The sequence below is a fragment of the Nelumbo nucifera genome, chromosome 5, assembly GCF_055504915.1.
Source record: "Nelumbo nucifera cultivar China Antique chromosome 5, China Antique-T2T, whole genome shotgun sequence".
NCBI classification, from domain to species: domain Eukaryota; kingdom Viridiplantae; phylum Streptophyta; class Magnoliopsida; order Proteales; family Nelumbonaceae; genus Nelumbo; species Nelumbo nucifera.
The window spans coordinates 45,168,675-45,190,820 of record NC_142653.1 but is presented as its reverse complement, the minus strand read 5'-3'; the positions used below and the strand labels follow the sequence as shown (position 1 = coordinate 45,190,820).

Below are 22,146 nucleotides of genomic sequence, written 5' to 3'. Positions count from 1 at the left end.
TTCATTCAACAGCATTTATGTTCAAATGAAGATATTACTATAACCTTGAACTTACGAAAAGAAACCAGGTTTTGCAAAAATTCCATAAACTAAAATAAACAACTCACTAAAGTACTACGTCTTTAGGAATCACCTCCAAATTGCAGAACAAGGTCTGAATCTTTTAGCAGAACATGTTGAAGGCCCACCATACAAGGAAAACTCTTATGCAAGCAGTTATAATCATAAGAATACAATTAGTCCAAGTATATACCATACTTAAGCTTTTACTGTTTCATTCACAATCCTGATGACCACAATGGAACTAACAAAAATGACAAGAGCTCAGAGAGTAAGGTTAGAAATTGTTTTCAAACCATTCTCAGTGTTTATAATTTTAGACCATCACACCAACTTCAAGAAACCAAGGACAAGGAGTATTTTGGTGCTTATCAAGGAGTAAAAGAAACCCAACAAAAGGAAAAAAAGTAGAAGATACAAAAGGATTGAAAGGACATAGTGAACAATCACAGAAAGTAAAAAACCACATTATGAATAGTAATACATTATCAATAGACATATATACATAATGCTAAATTCATAAGTACCAATAGATACTCGTACCTTAAAAACCATAAAAAGGTGTTTTGCACTGCCAGGTGCTCTGGCATTTTTGCAAACATTTCAAAAGAATTAAAGGCATATCTAAAATCGGTCAACATAAAAGGTGTTCTTCCCAAACTACTAATGCTTCAAATAATGATAGGAATAAGGAAGGACAAGTCATAAGTTGAGTGTAAACAGAACTGAACCATCAATTCTTTTCAACTTATTTAAATGTATAACATTAACCATCACTGTCATCTTTGGAGGAATACTTAAATCAAAATGGAATCCAAAAGAAGCCAATCCTGTTCATCTGTACTACTCTTTCGCAAACATCACATGTGGATAAAAACATGCAGATAGGTCAGGAATCCAAGGGCAATAGGTCAAAAAATAATTTGAAAAGGTTTTATTCATTTATTTACTTACTTTAAAAAGGATACTAGGTCCAAAAATTAAACCATCACCAAATATCAGAAATTAAATACTTCTAATGGGCCCTAACTACTGTACGAAAAGCTTCATTTTTCACAAGATAAGGAAGAAACCTCAGCCTCACTTCATGGGAGCTGAGGTCATCAAGTGGGAGGTATGCCAATTCACGGGGGTTGTGTGGCTCACATTTCATTTCATATCATATGAAACAGTGTTTTCACACACTAGCATTTGTCACACGATAAGGAAGAAACCTCAGCCTCACTTCATGGGAGCTGAGGTCATCAAGTGGGAGGTATGCCAATTCAGGGGGGTTGTGTGGCTCACTTTTCATTTCATATCATATGAAAAAGTGTTTTCACACACTAGCATTTTTCAATTCTAATTGACAACTTGATTTTTCTGACCCATCATATTGAATTATGGATCATAATGACTAGTTTAAGAAAAATATATAAGCCAGGAGAATCTGATAAGCCGAGATTTTCTTCTAGTAATTTCCTAAATTTAGTTGTAAGCACTAGGGCCACACATATAGAACATATAGGAGGACAAACTTTCTTCTAGTTCTGAACTCCCATTCTAACACAATATCCAAGTGTTCAGATTATTATCACTTCCTTTATACAGTCTTACAAGTTACAACTATTGACTCCCTTTACGGATATGTTTCTGTTTTCACGGGACTGATGCTGGGTATAAAAATACAAGGTGGCACATGGCAATCATTAAAGAAGCACCATTGGAACGTCAAGTACATGACAATAGGCAAGGCATACCAAGCAATGGGAGTTAAACCCAATGGAAAAAATGCCACTTGATCCAGTTATTCAGATAGGACAAGGCATCTTCTGGTTCAAGCCCCACAAAAAATATAATACAAATTAGTTCTTGCTCAAATTAATTGATAACTGACATACAATGAAAAATTGAAATGAAACCCTAACAATAAACTAAGGCTTATGGCATCCCAAGGGTAACAGTTCATAAACATTTCTTCTTGATTAAAAAGGCCATAAGATCACATAGTTTACCCATAGAAAGAAACAAGAAACCCTAACAATAAACCAAGGCTTATGGCATCCCAAGGGTAACAGTTCATAAACATTTCTTCTTGATTATTACAAAAAAAAGACCATCCAGAACATATTACCTCTTTCCATTGTCGCCAGAAACAAAATAGTAACATCATTTTAAAAATAAAAAATTAAAAGACTCCGAGCATATCTAATCAACATATAAAGATTAGGCAATGAAAAGACCAAGGCAACCTCAGCCCTTTTGTCGAACCATTTAAGATAGGAACCTCAAACAACTCTGCAAAAGCATCAAAGCGAATCAAAAGGCAAAGTGTTTCCATGTATTACTTTGCGTGTATAGAAAAAATCAAATGATTGATGAGCATTATTTGAACATAACAAATAAACCAGACAATTTAAGTCTACCATCAGAATTTCAAACAGAAACGAGCATAACGCTGCACAGAGATCAAACTTAAACGGTAGCTTAAACATCAACAGGTAGGAAGTTAGGAACAATCAAAAAGATGTTCCATTTCTTCCTTATAAACCACATGTAAGGATAATCCACTGGGGAAAGGGAGAAATTGAAGGAAAAAACTATAAATATCTTCATTTAAACAATTACCCACCATATCAAATTCTGAGACTTTACCAGAAAATAGGAAAGAGAATCATCCAAAAAGAAGTAAAATTTGAGAGAACTGCATGGTAATAACAATATCCCTCCACTTTGCATTAACCCCAAATCCATCAGTTCCCATAAGCCTAGAAAAAATGCAAAAAAAAAAGTAAAACTATAAAATGATATCAAACTCAAAACTCATCACTAGATGGTCATATTCTGATCGTTGTTGGGGCACTCCCTTGCAAAATGTCCTTGCTCCCCACAGTTGAAGCAACTCCCGCCACCACCAGAAAAACCTCCGCCGCTGCCCGACCTCCAACTGCTTCCGCCGCCACCAATTCCCTGATCACAATCCCTGGCAAGATGTCCAGTTTGACCACAGTTAAAACAAGCACCGGCACCACCCCCACCGTAGCCTGCACCAGCACCATTGCCCTGATTACAATCCCTGGCAAGATGACCAGTTTGCCCACAGTTATAGCAAGCAGCAGAACCACCCCTACTGAAGCCCCCACCACCACTTCCCTGATTACAATCTCTGGCAAGATGACCAGCTTGACCACAATTATAACAAACACCAGCATCGCCTCCAAACCCTCCACTCCTACCTCCTCTGCCGCCACTCCTTCCCCCTCTTCCATACCCACCACCACCGAAACTACCATAACCGCCGCCTCTTCCCCTTCCACCAAAAAACCCTCTTCCACTACCGCCTCCCGAGATGTTTCCTCCACCCAGTGCCGACACGTCAACCGCCTTCAACCGTCCATCCTCACCCTTCTCGATCACGAACTCAACCTGCTCACCCTCCGAGAGGCTCCGGTAGCCGTCACATCGGATCGACGACTGGTGAACGAAGAGATCTTCTCCCTCTTCGGGAGTAATGAAACCAAAACCCTTCTGCCCACTGAACCACTTCACGGTCCCCATCACTCTCTTTCCCTGCGCCATTGTTTCGATCGGCGATCGCAAAAGAAGGCCTCTTGTTTGTACAACCAATTCGTTTCCAAGCCCTAACTCTTTATAACCATCTTTGTTATCGGAAAAAGGAAAGTTACCACACAACTAATAGTAAGCTCTTCCTCTGAGATCGAATCATCGTTAATGGTGGCAGCTTGTAATATATAATCCCACTCTCTCCGACTCTTCCTCTCCCTCCCTTTTCGTCTCTTTCTCTCCTGCTGGGAAGTTGGAACCTCGGCTGTCGACTTCGAACGGTTTTAGGGCGCTTATTGAAGTGAGACCCATATATCGAACGGCTGGTGTTTGTTAGAGAGAATTGGCCAAACTCTTGCCGTCCGATACAATCGTTTCTCCTTCTAGTTAGGATTTCGATCAAATGTCCAAAATACCCCTTTAACAATTCGAATCCAACTTTGAGTTAAATTCCAGATAAGGAATAGGTAAGTTTATTCTGACACGTGTCAGACATGTGTATTAGAAAAATTAACCCTAGAAAAAGGATAACGGAAAGAGAACTTTCACGTCACGTGTACGTGATCCTTTTTATGGGCTCCGGAGAGAACTTTGACCCTATTAAATGCTCGTTTGGTGGATTGTAGGAGGAAGTCAAGAGGTCAACTTAGAAGTGATCACAGTAATTAACTCAAAAGGCTTTGTTTATAAGCAAAATTAAGAATGGAGTTCTATCACAGTTCCAATAATGTAGTGTTCATTTAAGTTGCACTTTAGTCATCTTAGCTAATTTCCTATTTTCTATATAAATTTGTATTATTTTTATTGAAAAAAAATTATTAAATTTTATTGGTTTATTCTTATTTTTAGGTAAAACTATAAAAAGAATCTAAATGATAATTCTATAAATCACCTTTGTGTTTTGACCCTAACAATGGTTTCCCTATAATTTTGAAAAAAAAAAGTGTAAATATCTCATTTCCTGCGGCTTTTTGATAACAAAGACATTGAAGGGACCAAAATACCCTTATCATTGTTTATGCATTATCATACACAATTTAAAGCTTCAACTTTATCCTTCACTAATTTACATTAACATTTTTTATTTGGCATGATGACGAAAGGAACGTATTTGCACCTATTTTCAAAACAATAGGAGAGGTTTTTGTTAAGGTCAAAACACTAGGAAGTTTGATAGTATTCTTAGAAAACCCAAGGAGGTTTTTATATTTTCCTCATTTTTAAATGAAATTTAAATTTCTTTTAAAATAATTAAACTATACTTAAAATTAATATTTTATATTAATTTTTTAAATTAGTAAAAATTAAATTAAGTATATTAAGTTTTTATTAAATTTAAATTCCTTATGAAATTGTATTAACTATATTAATTTTTTATTTTTAGTAGAACTTAAGTTGGTTTTAAATTACTAAAAAGTTAATTATAAAACTAATAATTATTAGATAATTTTGTATTAGTTTTATATAAATTTTAAGTTGATATTAGTTTTTAATTTATATTATTCGTTTTCTTAATTAAATTATTTTTATTATATTAATAAAAATATTTTTATCAATAACAATAATTAATAGTTATTTTATTTAAGTAACTTTTATTGAATTATTTTTATTATGGTTAATTAATTTTATTATTTTTAAATGGAATATAAATGAATTATAATTTTAAATGGAAGTAGATTATTTAGCGTAATAATATATCATTGAATATCTCAATTTTAATATAATCTTTACGAATAATTACAATTTAATGTAAACATATCTATATATACATAATTGTAGTTAAATAAAATGGATAAAGATATAGATAAAGTTAATGAATTTTGTGAAATTTAATGGAGTAATGGAGATGAGAGAGAATTAGTGGTATTAATTATTGAAGGAGAGAGTTAAAGGCATTGATCAATTGAGTTATTTTGTTCAATTTTAAAATTAGAAAATTCAAGAAAACCAGAAAAAAAAAATAAAAAAGATAATGAAAAGTAACCAGAAAGCAGAAAAGTGCAGGTTTGGCACATTCCATTTTAATATATAGATCATAGATGTGTGGTATGCTCATTTTTCTAAAGTGAGCCAAATAGAGGAAAGAAAGCCTAATTTTTTGAGCTGTGGAAGCAAATTGGAAGGTTAAAAGAAATTTTAGTTTGGGTCCGAGCGATATTAAAAGTACGGGGCCAAAGTAGACTTGGTGTAGCAAGAGGGACTGTGGGGGCCTTGTGAGAGAGGTGGTTTAAGCTCTTTCCATAAGCAGTTGTTTTCAATATGCCCCTGAGTGGTTCTGACCATCTTTCTATCACCCTTGAAACAAATCCATTGGTAGGCAAATGCAAAAGGCGCTTTAGGTTTGAGGAGATGTGTGTCACTCATGCTAAGGATGTTTGGCAAAAACAAGCTTGGGGAAGGGGGGGTTCAAGCTAGAAGGCTCTAAAAGACAAAGGTTGTTGGCTCAAGTCTAAACTGAGGAAATGGAACAAAAGGGGGCTCACCGATGAACAAGGACCAAATTGAATCAAAAGACATGCTCACATGATCTCTTGCTACAAAATCAAAGCCCAAAACACCTTTATTTATGAAGCTAGTGTCTATGTTTATCTTGATCTAGCCTTCCTCTGGCACCTCCCAATCGACTTGACTAAGTGAGAGTATCTCTAGAGGGGAAGGACTTTGATATCTTGCTTGGAAAATCTTCCTCCTCTCTATAAAGGTTAGATTCTTTAAAAACAAAGTTGTTTTAGAATTTCCAAATGTTCCAAGTACACAATGTAGAATAGATAACCATTCTAGTAGCTACTTCCTTAAGATACGTTTGGAAGCGATGCAAATATGTAGAGTGTAAAACAGTCCATTTAAATTGCAAAGTTGGGCTAGTTTTGCACTGACAAATTAACCTTCTTACCAAACAGACTTTTAGCTGTAATGGATGCAAACAAGAATTCCAATAAAGCATATGCCTTTTTTTTATCAAAAACCCACTTGATTGCAAATTTACTTATTTTTTTTTATCGATGTACTTTTACATCTCATTATCAATGTAAATATGCATTAGAAAATGTGTTTTTTTGTCATTTGTCAATGCAATGTTTCCAAACACAAGCAAAAAGTGAACTAGAGTGCAAATTTACCCTGAACCGGAATTTACACTCCATTTGCATCATTTCCAAACGCAGCCTTAGTGTATTTCCTCTTACACCAAGTCATACAACCATAGAACCATGAAACAAAAGAAGGAAATCTGGCACAGGAATCCATATGCAAATTGAGGTTACATCCAAACTAGATGAATCTAGCAAAATCATAGGTACAAAAGAGCATGCATGATTGATTCCACTTCTTTGTTACAAATAAAACAAGAGTCTTTAGTAGAGTACCTTTGGCCTTCAAATCTTTTACAACTAGAATTGCAATTTGACAACATTAATACTTTTATTGTTTTGATCAGTTGGAAGGGACCAAATGGTCTTCCAACTTTTGTTTTGCAAGGAAAAAAGTAGCATTTACAGAAAAATTCTCATCCTTCCCAGCTATCCAAACCAAGTCTATCTTCCTAATCATAGGTGGCTAATTTGATGTCAAGAATTTTGTTCACTACCTCTCAAGAGAAAAGGCTATTCAACTTTGCCACATCCTAGATTCTATTAGTTTGGTTTATCAACTTACTTACCCAAATTGGTCCCTCAAGCCCTATCCTAGGGCCGATGGGCTTGAAATGTTACTTGCCCTTCATGATCTTGACCTAGAGACTATCTTGATTTGTATAGATCCTCCATGCTAGCGTTGCAAGCAAAGCCACATTAAATATGTGATGGTCTCAGAATCCACGACCCTTGTTTAATTTCTTTCGACTCCTGGGAAGACCTAGTAGATGGTTGGCTTCAACACTCACAAGTTAAAGAATGCTTCAGATTTTGAGTTCCCTCAAGTTATTACTTCCAAGATTTTGTACCTATCATATGCAAAAGTACTTTTATAAAAGTACAAGTGCTTTCGTAAAAATGCTTTCATAAACATGTTTTCTTGAAAAAATACTTTTTAAAACATTACTTTTGCAAAAGTGCTTTCATAAAAATATTTTTATAAAATTTGAAAGAAAATTGAGGACAAAATAGTCACAAATGCCAATTTTAAGTGCTTATTGGAGAAAAAAACTACCAAACACCCAATATGGAATAAGTGATTATTTTTTAAAATAAACACTTGAAAAACTTGAATGTCAAATGCAAATAAATTATTTAAATAAACACTTATTTTTTAACATAAGCACTCCCAAACATAATCTTAAAATAATAAACAGGCTTTATTTCAAGATTGTGGGCTTCTCAACTTGGCTTCAGTGATCCTGCTTTCACTTGGTTCAATCAGAAGTGGGAACCATTCACTTCTGAATGGTTGAGATTGTTCCCTTTGGTGTCTGTTCCAACAACTTCCATGATGGATGGCTAGTGACCATGCCCACCTTATTACACTCAAGGCATGTTGGGAGAGTAATAGGACGCCGAGGTTCGAAATGGTTTGGATGAAAAAAGATGAGTTCAACGCTATATTTGAAACTAGTTGGCAAAGCAAATGGGGCATGATTTCCAAGCATATTGATTAAATAGAAGCCCAGTTATACCAAATGCAATTGGCAGTGGCACCACATCATATGTATGAATGATGGTGATCAAAATACGAAATTCTTCCATGTCATTATTATTAGGACCAATGGACTTCTTTGTCTGTAATCCTTTGTACCATCGACCCTATTCGGATAACTGGGTGTTAAAATACTAACAAAATCAATTGGATTTTATTTTGAAAATGAGGAATTGAGGGCAAATTCGACTTAATTGGGATGCTGAAACAATTGGTCAATTAACTAAACTATAAGGGTAATTTAAGAAATTTGCCCTTTATCGGCCAATAAGCATCGTTCTAGAACCTCCCAATACAGTGGGTGTACCAGAGTTCGAAAAAGTTCAGGGGTGGAGGAGCCTTAAACCAGCCCCCCTAAACCGGTTTAAAAAAAAATTAAAAAAAGTAAAAACAGTATCGATATCGCCCAGTACGCCCCTACCGGCATATCGGACATATCAATATTTTGAACCTTTTTCTCAACCATGAATTTGGAAAAACATGAATATATTCCAATAATTGGATATGACAAAATTGAAGGCATGCATTTTGATGTAACCGTTTTTGGTCACGTACCATTTTTTGTGATGTATAAATTTTTTGGCTAAGTACCTCGTTATTTGACCCGGTGGTGACGTGCCTTGGTGATGAGCTACTTGGTGGCGAACTCCATGGGGGAGAACTGCTTGGTGACGAACTGCTTGGTTGCGAACTGCCCGGTGGCGAGCTCCCTAGTGGAGAGCTACTTGGTGACGAACTGCCTGATGGCAAACTCCCTGGTGGCAAGCTGCCTGGTGGCGAACTGCCTGGTAGCAAACTGCCTGGTGGCGAACTACCTGTCGGTGAACTACCTGGTGGTGAACTCCCTGGTGGCGAACTGCCTGATGGCGAACAGCCTGGTGGCAAACTGCCTGGTGGCGAACTGCCTGGTGGCGAGCTGCCTGGTGGCGAACTGCCTGGTGGCGAACTGCTTGATGGCGAACTTCCTGGTGGCAAGCTCCCTGATGGCGAACTGCTTGGTGGCGAGCTGCCTGGTGGCGAATTGCCTGGTGGCAAACTGCCTGATGGCGAACTACTTGGTGGCGAGCTGCCTGGTGGGGAACTGCTTGATGACGAACTGCTTGGTGGCGAGCTCCCTGATGGCGAACTGCTAACTTGGACTCGTCACTTGACTTGCTCCAAGGCAGCCTGCAACTCAGAGGATGGTGGAGCTCCCTAGTGCAGCGCAACCTGACTACCCTCCGCGTGAGGTGACTTTCTCTCCTTTGTAGGCGGCGGGAGCTGAGGGACCTGCAAGAACTGAATCAGAGGACCCGAGGGATTTTCCCGGCGGGGACTCTCCGATGCCTAAGTTAGCATTCTGATTACAGAGGGTTTGGAGAGAAATGAGAGAGCTAGAGAGCGGGGGTTAACATCCTTTTTTTTTCTCCCCTTTGGCTTTGGGAGTCGAAGTCCTTATATAGTGGTGCCCTCGCGGGTTAGGTGGGAGAAAAGCCTTCAAACGGTAAGACGTCATATCCCGTCAGAACCGAGGTACGGTGATGAACTCCTCGAGGTTGTCAGGCTGGCGCTTGTGTCAGGCGGCCAGGTTGGCGCCTGGGCCAGGTTGTCTGGTCGACGCCTGTGTCAGTCGGCGGGTCGGTGTCCGGGCCAGGTTGCCAGGCCGGCGCCTGTGTCTGTCGGCGGGTCGGTGTCCGGGCCAGGTTGCCAGGTCGGCGCCTGTGTCCGGGCCAGGTTGTCAAGTCGGCGCCTGTGTCAGTCGGCGGGTCGGTGTCCGAGCCAGGTTGCCAGGTCGGCGCCTGTGTCCGGGACAGGTTGTCAGGTCGGCGCCTGTGTCCGGGACAGGTTGTCAGGTCGGCGCCTGTGTCAGTCGGCGGGTCGATGTCCGGGCCAGGTTGCCAGGTCGGCGCCTGTGGCAGGCTGATCCGGACAGGTCGCGCAGGCCGTGCGCAGGTCACGCGTAGGCCGCGCGGGCCACGCCAGGCCGCATGCAGGCCGCCCATAGGCTGTGTGCAGATCGCGCCAGGCCAGCCAGACCGGTGCCCGGGGGGAGACACCAACTTGGTGAGTTGTTGCTTGGGTGTTTGCCTAATTGTCATGAGGTGCCACGTGTCGCAATTTCACTGGAGGGCCAAATCTGCCCTCATCACATTTGGTCGGATATCACCCTCCATTGAAGAAGATAAATACTTTGCGCTGGTCCAACGGTCCAAGGCTTAAGGTACGACAACAGGAAATACTTTGACAACATAATATATGGTGGAAAAACTAAAAAAAAATGCATGGATACACAGGAAAATTCAAATAAATAAAAGATTTAACGTATCAGAGAAATATGGCAAAGGTAAGAATTAAAATATGCATGTTTACTTATGAAATTAATATAAATCTCATTAAAAATAATCAATTTTAGTTTTCAACTTTTTATAAAAGATCTTAATTTTAAATCTATGCTACTGATCATAGACTTGTCATTGTATGGTATAGTGATTAGAACTCTTAATTTTCATATGGGTGTCCTCAGTAAGTCAGTAATAATCCCTTTACAAAAAAAAAATAACATTGCACGAGTACTAGTATATTTGATCAATAATAATTTTATAACTCATGCACTGGTCAAGTTAATCTTGTAATTCAGCAAGGTGACAAAATAGTTTTCAAAACCTTCTTTAGAAGCCACAAATGAAGGACTAAAATGATGTCTACCCAATATGAGCCACAAAGAGCTCTTGTCCCTACATCATCTTCATTCACCAGATCCATTCATACCTACTCAATTTTTCTACCATTCTGTAACTCTGCTCAAATTGCAATTTGTCACCACCAAAAACTGTGAGCTCCAGCAATACTAGTCACTCCATCCATCTACCATCATCTGTTTTTGAAATCACAGGTCAATAATATCTATGTACTTAAAAAAAAAAAAAAGATTGACAGAAAAAAAAGGATGCAAATAGGAATATCAAACCACATTTACATGCACACTCAAAAACTTTCATAATAAATGCATAAATTAAGTACCAACCTTCATTTGGTCCATTTTCCCTTTATATACTTTCAATTTTTGAAGTAAATATGCAATTCCCTCCTTAACTGTTGCTTTCCTTCCTTCTTCAAAATTCCATAGCTCAGATATGATGTACCTCCCACTTGGATTGTACTCGTTCATCTCCGTCAAGGCTTCTGAAACAGCCTTATATGCCTCATCGCCTAATTCATTCTTTAGACCTTTAAGTTTTTCATCCTTATCATCTATTACTTCCTGCACCAGCAACACCAATGTAAATGAGAAAACAAAAAGTAAACTACAAAATTTGTTTCCTGAGGCAAAGTCTTTTCTTCATTTTATTTGCCACTCAATAAAAACAAAATCTAATCTCTCTTCTTAAATAACTAAACGAGTAAATTCCCCTTTCAATAGGATTTATTTTTGCAGTAGGTTACATAGCCAATGTGATATACGGGACTCTTTAGTTTCCAAGTTAAACAATAAGAACAGATTCAATAAAGTGAGAGTTTGGTTCCACTAAACATTGACTAGAGGACCTATACCATTTTTCTAAGAAATAACTAAAACTAAGTTCTTAAAGCACAACTCTATGTTTCCCATCTCTAACAAAATTGTTGTTGAGAAATCAGCTGTAATTGCTTGTTTCCCTCTCATTGTTAGTTTTACTCTGTGTGTGTGTGTGTTTACAGCCCTTGGTATAGGCGTTGGGTCTGTTTTGCTTTTATTATACCTACTGCCTTAACCACTGACATATTTGTAATTTTGTTTTTTATTCCCAGCAACTAGGGGTGTCAATGGACCGGTTTTGGGTTGGACCCATCCAAATCAAAATCAATTTGGTTGGATTGGACAGACCAATAAGACATATTGAATTGGACAAATCCAGACTTAATGGTCCAAAAAATTTATTGGGTGAGATTTATATTGGATTGGATCAGATTGAACCAATAGTCGGTCCATTGATAGAAAATAAGAATACAGGTATAAACCAACCAGGTTTGGGTTGGAACCAATCAAAATTAAAACTAATTTGAACAGATTGGAATGGTCCAAATTGGTCTAAGTATTCATCAGATCGGATTGGACCTGGTCCATCTGTAATGGAATATTGGACCAAATCTGGTTCAATTGACATCCCTTCCAGAAACTACTATAAATAGAACCGGGAGAACTAATGGCTCCCATGATGTTGAGTAGTCTCTTGACATCTTCACTCTTCTCTCTTCCCGTTTTTGTTCCCATCTCGCAATCTTAATGCAAATCATATTTCATTACTACTTTACCAGACAAGTTGGTATCAGTGCCTCTTCCTCTGCATGATAGACCCCTAGACTACCATGATCAGAAGTGTGCAAGAGGATTTGAAGGGCTGATCATTACATGATCAACTAACCTAGGCTTTCTTTCGAGGATTTTTGAGAAAATCTTGATGAATTTTGCATCCTATAAGGGTTTTCAAGAGATTTGTGCACAAAATAAAGAAAACCAGAAAAGTTGCAAAACCAACAAACCGGGATAAGAGATCATCTACAGGCTGGCATTTCTACGTTTCTTTGATGTATGTTTTGTCGTTATATAGAGATCAATGGCTTCATTTGGAGCTGTTGAGATGACTGGTAAAAAACACCCTATCTTTTTCCTTCTTTATCCCTGCGTTTAGGGTTGGTGGAAGGGTGGAACCCCATAAGGTTGTGTGGATCTGGACTGTAGGTCAAGAATTTGTACTCCTAAAGCCTGTATTCTTTTGTCTATGCAGATTTGCTCAAGGAATTCTTTTTCAAGTATACAATGGATTAATTTTCTTTGTTATTCTATTTTGTCCAAAACTTTTAAACTTGACAAATTCTGATTTTATTTCCTTGGTTAAAGTAGAAGTTCACCCTAGTTATTTTTTGTTATTTACAAAGCCCATTAGCCCATTTTTGTTTCACAATCACCATGTATTAGTACCTAAATATGTTTAATGTACACATGGAATACAGTAGTACTGGACACAACACCAAATGCAGCATAGAAAGTTGAACACTTATGTACACATGGAGTATGGTTCATAGTTGAACACTTAAAAAAGATAAGAACGGTGTATTTTCACAACTTATAGTTGTGAAAAAAGTTAATTGATTTCAGTAGTTCAACGAGATTTCCCAATATGAGTTTTAGAAAATTATATTTAGTGTTTAGTTAAAAAAAACCGAGGTATTCCACAACATGAATGTTTTTGTTTTCATTTGTTTTTAAAATCACCATATCAGCCAAAAAATTGAAATACATTAATCAATTATATTTTTTGTTTTGAGAAGCATAAACGTCATTTTGTCTCAAAAAAATCATGTTTTTGAAACCATCAAAATAATGATTTCTAAAACAATAAAAACTTTTGGAAGACAGATAAACTGATCTATCAAACATGATGCCAATCACCTGATGAAAACATGTTCTTTAAACCATAAATTAAAAACATGTAGGTTTTAGCTGTAGGGAGAAAAGCACATATACAACCAAGAATATGCTTTCTATATTTTTATTTTAAAAATAATTTGTTTTCACACCGGATGGTTTTGATTTGTTTAAGAAATAAAAAAATAAAAAATAATTCACATTGAAGAACACCCTAAGGATCTGGAGTCTATAATTTGGTGCTATAGGGATGAGATGAAGGAATTTAAATGGCTTACTAGAAGTATGAATTTGAGGATACTTTTTGGATTTGGAGATTGGCTAATGAAGTGGCAGATGTAGCTAAACAAGGGGTAAACAGAGATAATTTGCATTGGGCTCAATTGTAATTTGCTTATTGTGCGAGAGGTAGCACCTCATGCCTATGTGAGGATGCTTGTACTGCCTATATTTATTGCTAATAAAATCTTACTGACTTGTAAACAAACAAAAAACACCCAAAGGGTGGTGTTCTACATCATAAATGTTTAAAGTTTTCATTTGTTTTCAAAATTCCCAGATCAGCAAAAATAAATGAAACACGATCTTGGTCAATGTAACAATCAAAGTTTTTAAAATCATCAAAATAATGGTTTGTTTTTAGGGAGGCTTAAACTTCTGCCCACTCAATATCATTTGTATTACAAGATTGCCCAAAATAATTGATCTGTCATGCTTCCTTGCTTAGCTAAGGTATCAGCCAAGTAATTAGCTGATCTGTTCACCCATTGTGCCTAGTTGTCGTATTTCTCCTCATCCATTTTATGCATTTCATTTCATTTCCCTGAATATTGTACCCTGAAGCCCAGAATGTAGGAAATGCCAGATTGGATTGTCTTCTACTAAGAAATTATTAAACTAAATTAAGATGGAAGAGTATGCAGCATATGCAGAATGAGAAGTATGAATGAAGTAGGAACATAATTAAAAATGCATACCTGGTGTTTCCCACCAACCTTGATTATTTTAAAAGGATGCCACTGAGCATCTCTTATTCGTCTATCCCATAATGACCAAAGATCTATAGCTTTTTTACTAAGATCAAAAGATTTTTCCTCTTCCATTTTTCCAGAACGTTTGTGCTTGACTGCTTTGAAAAATGGTTTATCATCAAGATCTCCAAGTCTCTTGACTCCAATTACATGATTTGATGTAGATACATCTTGTAAACCCTATATGGAAATGGAAAGTAGTCATAATTATCATCAATCTTAGGAAATATGCCATGATAAGGAAGACAAAGCTTTTAAAATATAAAGAAGATGTGTACAAGTTGCAGGCCACGTTGAAAAAAATTATCTTCTACATTCCACCATTATGGAACTTTTAATTAGAAGCATAGGATCCATAGTTACATAAGAGTAATCCTTACTTACTCGAGTCCATAAAAATGGAATACAGAATTCTGCATTGCAGTTTAATAAGGCAACAGATTAAGTAGCAAAAAGTGTACCACAAAAACATGGCTGCAAATGGATCAAATTTAGTCCAATTCGAATTTGAATATGTTTTGTTTAAGTTGGATTCCAATATTCACTTGAGCATAATCAGATCAGAATTGGAAATGTGATTCATTTATTAATTGAATTGGATTCAGAAACTGCTGGATCTGATTAGCCAAAGTCTAATTTTACAGATAGTTTTATATTTAGTTGTATAGAATCTATAGATTTATGTTGCTTTTGTACAGATTTACTAAATAGGTGTTTGGTACTGTAGTCATTTTTTATGCACAGGAGCTTGTGCACAACTTACCTGCCCTCCAGATTTTCAAGGTAAAATTGTTTTCCAGGCGAAACAGATACCTTACCAATCATGCCCTAAGTTTTAAACCATATCAGATATCCAGATATAGAAATGAAATGAATTAGCATCTATGGTTCACCTATCCATCGGATTCTGGATCAAATAGAGATCTGCCAAGTTTTAATAGATCAAATTTGGATATACCCCTAATCAAGAAACAACAACATATGAGGTTATTCATAGACTTAACAGCTCTGAGAATTGGATGATGTATGTGAAGTTCCAAGATGATGGCGAGAAACTTACATTGATTAATTCTTTCCGAGCTTCCTGCAGCTCATCATTGATCTTGCTCTGCTTGACTAAAAGAACTTGAGTTAAGGCTTCTAGATCATCCACCCTTTCCATCTTTTCATTCAAGTCTTCATTCATGGCCTTTATCTTCACTTTTAAGTCTGTAGTAATGGTGTCCATCTTCATCTTAACATCCATATACTGTTCACCCATGTGCATCATAAGATCTATAGTATCTTTCACTCTCTCAAGTTCCACGGCCAATACTTCTTTAGGGTTTGTTTTCTTTTCTAGTTGAACCAATCGTCTCTTAAGTTCTCCCTGTCTCTGATATTAAATTTACATACAAATAAAAATTATGTAACTTCTGGAAATAAAACAAAACTACTTGTTTGTTGCTCATATGATAATTCATTCAACTTCAAGCACACCTTCTGCTTTTCTGCGAGCCTTGTGGTGTTGTCATCTTTTGTTTGCTCCATGGTTTCTATTCTGCATTTACGACTTCCCATTGTATTTTAGGGAATCAGTGTTTTAAAAGTAAGAGGCACAACAAAACTGCAAACCTTAAACGAAGTGAGGCACAACATTAGAAGAAAAATAGAACAAGAAAATTGACAGAAGAATATACAAATCTGGAGTATATTGCATATATATAATATTTATATTGAATAGAATATAACATCCATATAAATTTATTTTATACATTATATTATATAGAAAATATTATAAGCGTAATATATAATAAAACATGAAATAGCATATATACATATGTATACATTATATATAAAATATATATTTAAAGATATGCAGGCTGGGTCAGGCCTAGACAAGGCTTGAAGCATTAGGCCCAGGTTCAGCCCCGAAATTTGTGGGCCTGAACCCAAGCCTGGAATTTCCGGGCTGGGTTGAAACGATCACAGATCAGCCCTAGTAAAGATAGCGGTGATCATGGGCCAAGCCAGACTGTGCTTGAGACTATTATATTATACGACATACAATATATGCATGAAAGAAAAATGGCATATAATATGTAATATACTAAGCATTTTTTTAATGAAATTTGCCCTTTTCACCTCAAAAGAAAGTCGATTCTTTATATTTGAATTTAAAAAAGAAAAGAAATGCCCAAATTTGACAAAAATTATTCTCTGCAGCACTGGTGACTGATGAACTAATTAAAAGAAGAAAACTTCTCTAGGTACAATTCATTCCTGGCTGATAATCAGTCGCAGATTCAAAGGTGTACTTCATCAATCTTAGTTTTCCTCTGAAAATCTTTTTAATTTGCTTATGCATAATCATATTTGTGCATTGTACACACTTTCCTTTTGTGTATCCCTCTGTGTAGCTCCTCAATGTACACAAGGAGGTCTTCCGTCTCCCTTTTCTGAATCATCATCATCCAAGTTTTACCATTAAGAGGGCATTCTTTTTCTGGATTTTGAGAGGGGGGGAAGTTGGTCAAACCAAGAATCCCATATTCTTTTTTTAGATTTATGTGGGGCCCAAGAAAGGTTTATTTTGCTAGGTATCACTTACCCCATCTCCTAGATGGGTAAATAACTTTCCCAGCTGGGGAAGGTTGCTAATACTTGAATGGGACAAAAATACCCATTTTAATATTAGATTTTTATGGCTAAAATGGTCATTGCATTATTTATATGGGAAATAAAAGAACATGGGTAAATGCATTTTTGCAGTTTCCGTCGATAATTGAGTTGGAAGGCAAAAACTTTTCCTCCAAAAATTAGGATGAAACTTTTTTGTCTGATTCTGCTTTTTTGTATAGGATAATTAGCTAAAAGGTAAAACAAACAAATGGTGGAACTTCAGATGCTAATACTTGATTTTCTATTCACTTTGGATGTAAAATTAAAAACAAATTTATGAGGAGAATCAACTATTATACTAATAATAAGTTTACTTGAGGCTGCATTTGGAATCAGTGTAAAACGTCATTAGTGTACGTTGACGTTGTTTTTTTGAAAAAATAATGATGAGTGGAAGTATGTAAAATGTTAAATAACTTTAGAGTTGATGAGATTTTTCATCCAAACGCAGGTAAAACTGAACAGGAGCATAATTTGAGGTAGATAATAATTATACCCTCTTTCCAAACGCATACAAAATGAAACTGATGTAAAATTTACATCGGTTCTTGATTTACAAGGTATCCAAATGCAGCCTAAGATGAAAAATTTTTAGGAATATTAATAATAATAATATTGATTTTTTGAAAATTCATTCAACAGTACAGGAAATAGAAACTAAGGTGTAAGAAGACAGCTTAACCTTTTCTTTCAAACTAAACACAGCCTTGGATTACTTCAGGGCTGTGTTTGGTTTGAAAGAGAAAGATAGGGAAAGGAATAATGGAAAGGTAGGGAAACCTGATATAAAGAAGACGGCTTAACCTTTTCTTTCAAACTAAACACAGCCTTAACTATCCCAACTATAAAGAAGACAGTCATGGAGTAGTCCTGCTCTTTTCGGGTAAAAATAAAACACCCTGTGGCCCCCAAATCCTGCATCTTATAAAATTCTTCTATCTCACAAATCTCATGAAACAGATACAATATCATAACGAACAAAGTGGAATTACGTAGAACCCACTTGAAAGAAAGCCTCAAAAACAACTAACGATAAAAAAAGAAACCAAGTACATAGAATTTAGAAATAACATGAATCCATTTGTAGCTATTGGAGTAAACAGAGTTACGCTTAGAATTCGGAATCATGGAACAAACAATAAGAAGAGTTTACAAAGAAAACAGCAAGCAAACCGGAAGTTGTACAAAAACCTGGGTTTAGGCTCTGCAGACGGACCGCTTCAAAGTCGATGCTCTTGCTAGTTTCCTGGGAGCTCTTTATATCTAGGGAAGCCGAGGGGTTCCTGTTGAACGTACAAACCGTGAAACCGGCGATATGCAGGATGCAGTAACGCCGCCGGTAGCGTGTTCCACAAGCCACATAAGCAAGTGGTCATAACACGTTCCAACTTCCAACCTTCGTAATCTCACACGGCATATCTCATGCATGGCGGGTTCCAAACTTTCAATCTATATATTAATAAAAGTGGAAATCGATGTGATCATGATTCTCGTTTGAGAAAAGTTATTTTTTTATTTTTTTTAAAGTATAAAATAATATTTATTATTTATTTTGATTAGATCAATAAAGCTGCATACTATTAAAATATAGACCTTTGGTTTTTTGAAGTCTCTTATTTTAATACAAGTTATTATTATATTTAAAAAAATATATTTAAGAGGGTTTTTCAAGGCCTCTTATTTTAATACATGTTATTATTATATTTAAAAGAGAGAGAATAGTAATAATATAAATCAAGGTTTTTAAAACCAAACCGAATAACGAACCGGTTAGAAATCCGGTTCCCGGATCCGACGGTCCAACTATTTGAACTAAACAAATGGGCCGTTTTTAACAAAACTATTAAAAAATTAAAAATTAAAAAACGGCCAAAACCGTTGAACGATTCAAACGGTTTGACCACCTGGGTCAATGGTTTACTGACCAAATCAACGATTTTTGGCGAAATAACGACTCTAGGGTAAAACGAAACCGATCACCTAACCGGTTCTTGGTTTTATCTTTCACTAAAAATAAATATTAACAAAACTTAGTAAATATTAAAAATGTGTTTCAATTCCACTTAAAAATCCAACTTAATAAATGCTAATAAAAACAAGAAATTTAAACATAAAAATATTAATTGATAGTTTTAATAATATTATTAAATAACTTATGAGTTGAGACCTTAATAAACGCTAATAAAAAGTATTAATTGATAGTTTTAAAATACCAATAATTAATTAAAAATCTGAAAATTTCTGAAAAACCTAAACATAATTAAAATACTAAAAATTAAAAATATTGAAAATTAACAATATTTTATATTAATAAGGTTATTTACTAAAAATAATTAAAAAGTACAATTAATAGTTTTTTATTTTTAAAACATAACAAAAATTATTAAAAAAATACCCAAGCCAGAAATTATTGAAAAATAGTTGTCTTTTTAATTAACTATGGTATTTATTTAGTTATTTAATTTATTTTTATTGAAAGAAAATGCAAATTAATTTTGTAATGGCTAATATGAAAAAATAAATGATGAAAATACTAAAAATTATTAATTACTAGATAATAATGAGAAACACCAAAATTAATTAAAAATCCAAAAATTTTGAAAAACCTAAAGCTTAATTAAAATAGTAGAAATAATTAAAAAATTAAAAATTGTATTTTATTGAAAAAATACTGAATAATAACAAAAAAAATAATGTATTTTAATTATTAATAGTAATATAATTAACAATAATTATTTTTAAACTATAATTAACCGTTATTATAATTTAAGCTATAAATAGTAGAAAATTACGTTTAATTAGTTTTAACCAAGAAATTAGCAATATTTCTGAAAATATGATAGTTTCTTGAAATTACTATATTTTAAATAAATATAGTAATTTAATAATCACAATATTTTAATACTTAATAATAAAAACTAACAAATCGTTTATAACTTAACCTAACCCAATTAGATCAATAAATTTACAGGCTCAAGCAACTATTTTCTTTTGAGTTAGGTCTAGTTGAGATATGCGCCATGCCTATACATTATCAAGGATAATCAAATCCAAAATTTAATTTTGTATCAAACTTTTGAAGTCCAATGATGGCTTTAGCGGATAGGGCCCAAGCTAAACAACCCCTAATAAGCTCAACTTGGAAGTTATATGCATATATGGTAAATATCTACAATATTTATATAACAAATTTTATATTAATATATATATATATAGAGAGAGAGAGAGAGAGAAATGTTATATATATTTTTTTATACAAGACTATAATTAAATAAAAATTTTAATTTGTAAAAAATCATAGCATTATAATTAACATGGGACTCTTTATCAACAGAAAATGTACAACTTTGAGCTTGAGCCCAAGCCCAACCCTTATATAAAGCCCAAAGCCCGATCTATACACAAAATGTCTTATTTTTAGTATACTTTTATAAAATAATATTATATTAGTTTAGTAATAATTTAATAAATTATTAAACTAATTTATATTTCTTAATAGTAAATTGATATTTATTAATAACTTAAGAAGCATATATATATATATTATTATATTTATTATATATAACATAAGTACGACACAACCCTGTGGGCTAACACAACACGACCCACACTTTGTGTGGGCCACATGCGGGTCGTGCTGTGCCGGCCCAACACAACCCGATTTACACCTCTACTTGAACCTGCCTAATAGTAGGGACGGGGGTGGGGAAATTTGAGGTTTCCCCATCCTTGATGAGTAGTGAGGTGACTTGCCCCTTAACTTGCCCGGCATTAAGGAGTGGTTGCCTTGCCCTGAACTTGCTTTACACTAGGGACAGGGCAAGGATGGGGTAGAGTATCTTCACTATGGGGTAGAGACAGGGATGGGGTGCCCTGCCTTGAACCCACCATATTGTCATTCCTATATAATTGTTAATTATTAGTGAAATTAATAAAAATGTTAGCTTTTGTAATTACTTTTATTTATTTAAAGTTAATCAAAATTTCATTTCAAAATAATAAAAAATAATAACAATTCTTAAAATTTTAGATATTAACAATACCTTTGAATATTCTTAGATAATTAACAACAAATTTTGATTATTAATTTAATATTAATTAATAGTGAATAAAATAATATATATATATAATAAAATTGTAATGTATGTAAATAAACCAATGTAATTAATATATCAAAATCTAAAACAAATAATTGAATCATGTATGTTCATGTAAAACAAAGTAATGTAGTTTAAATTCCCCTTGAGTTATAAATTATTATCCATAATTAAATTACATAAATTACAATTGATATTTTAGATTACATAAATTATGGTAACTTATATAATTTACTATAAATTGATATTTTTAATTACTATTCAGGTCAATTAATAGTGATTTTTAAGTTACAACAATTCAATTATAATTATTGTTACTTTATTTTTAATTATAGTAATTCTTATCCACTTAAAATTTTAAATTACCATAATTTAATTACATAAATTACCATTGATAATTTAAATTAGTGATTTTTCAATTATAGTAAGTAAATAATAATTATTGTTACTCTATTTTAATTACAAAGATTTTAAAATTTAAATTATCAATTGTAATTTAATTGATAACTTACAATTTATAGTGATTATTAATGGTAATTTCCATTAACTGTAATTAATAGTGATTTTTGTTAACTATAAATAACAAAATTTGTTATATATTTTAAAAATACCAATAATTTGGTTAACTTTTATTCATTTTCTCTTAATTTTCTGTTATTTTTTCAATCTCTCCATAATTGTTCTTTTAATAAGAAAGCAGTAATATGTTAATTAACTGAAAAATAAAATGGCACATTGA

General features: G+C 34.5%; 1 protein-coding gene and 1 pseudogene across 3 annotated transcripts; both read right to left on the bottom strand.

The window, feature by feature from the left end:
* Nucleotides 1-2,626: 2,626 nt before the first annotated feature.
* Nucleotides 2,627-3,884, bottom strand: LOC104608521 (cold shock domain-containing protein 4 pseudogene; annotated as a pseudogene). Its single transcript, XR_016075947.1, has one exon. The product of XR_016075947.1 is annotated as a cold shock domain-containing protein 4 pseudogene (transcript).
* Nucleotides 3,885-8,810: 4,926 nt separating this feature from the next.
* On the bottom strand, nucleotides 8,811-18,718 carry LOC104608520 (protein INVOLVED IN DE NOVO 2-like). Of its 2 annotated transcripts, XM_088888649.1 has the most exons (6): nucleotides 18,502-18,718; nucleotides 16,129-16,255; nucleotides 15,710-16,024; nucleotides 14,596-14,829; nucleotides 11,237-11,473; nucleotides 8,811-11,086 (listed from the first exon to the last, which is right to left on the bottom strand). In XM_088888649.1, the coding sequence occupies exons 2-6, from the start codon at nucleotides 16,207-16,209 to the stop codon at nucleotides 11,060-11,062; spliced, it is 894 nt and encodes a 297-aa protein (XP_088744775.1). In that variant the 5' UTR covers nucleotides 16,210-16,255; nucleotides 18,502-18,718; the 3' UTR covers nucleotides 8,811-11,059. The 2 variants fall into 2 exon arrangements, with proteins under 2 accessions (XP_088744775.1, XP_010272851.1); XM_010274549.3 differs by lacking the exon at nucleotides 18,502-18,718 and having other exon boundaries at nucleotides 16,129-16,438.
* Between the last annotated feature and the right edge of the window lie 3,428 nt (nucleotides 18,719-22,146).

Excerpts from the sequence above, each read along its gene's own strand:
- LOC104608520 (XM_088888649.1), bottom strand. The coding sequence starts at position 16,209 with ATGGGAAGTCGTAAATGCAGAATAGAAACCATGGAGCAAACAAAAGAT. Across the intron at positions 16,025-16,128 it reads GGCTCGCAGAAAAGCAGAAG|AGACAGGGAGAACTTAAGAG; the intron begins GTGTGCTTGAAG and ends ATTTAATATCAG. Across the intron at positions 11,474-14,595 it reads AGGTTGGTGGGAAACACCAG|GAAGTAATAGATGATAAGGA; the intron begins GTATGCATTTTT and ends TTGCTGGTGCAG.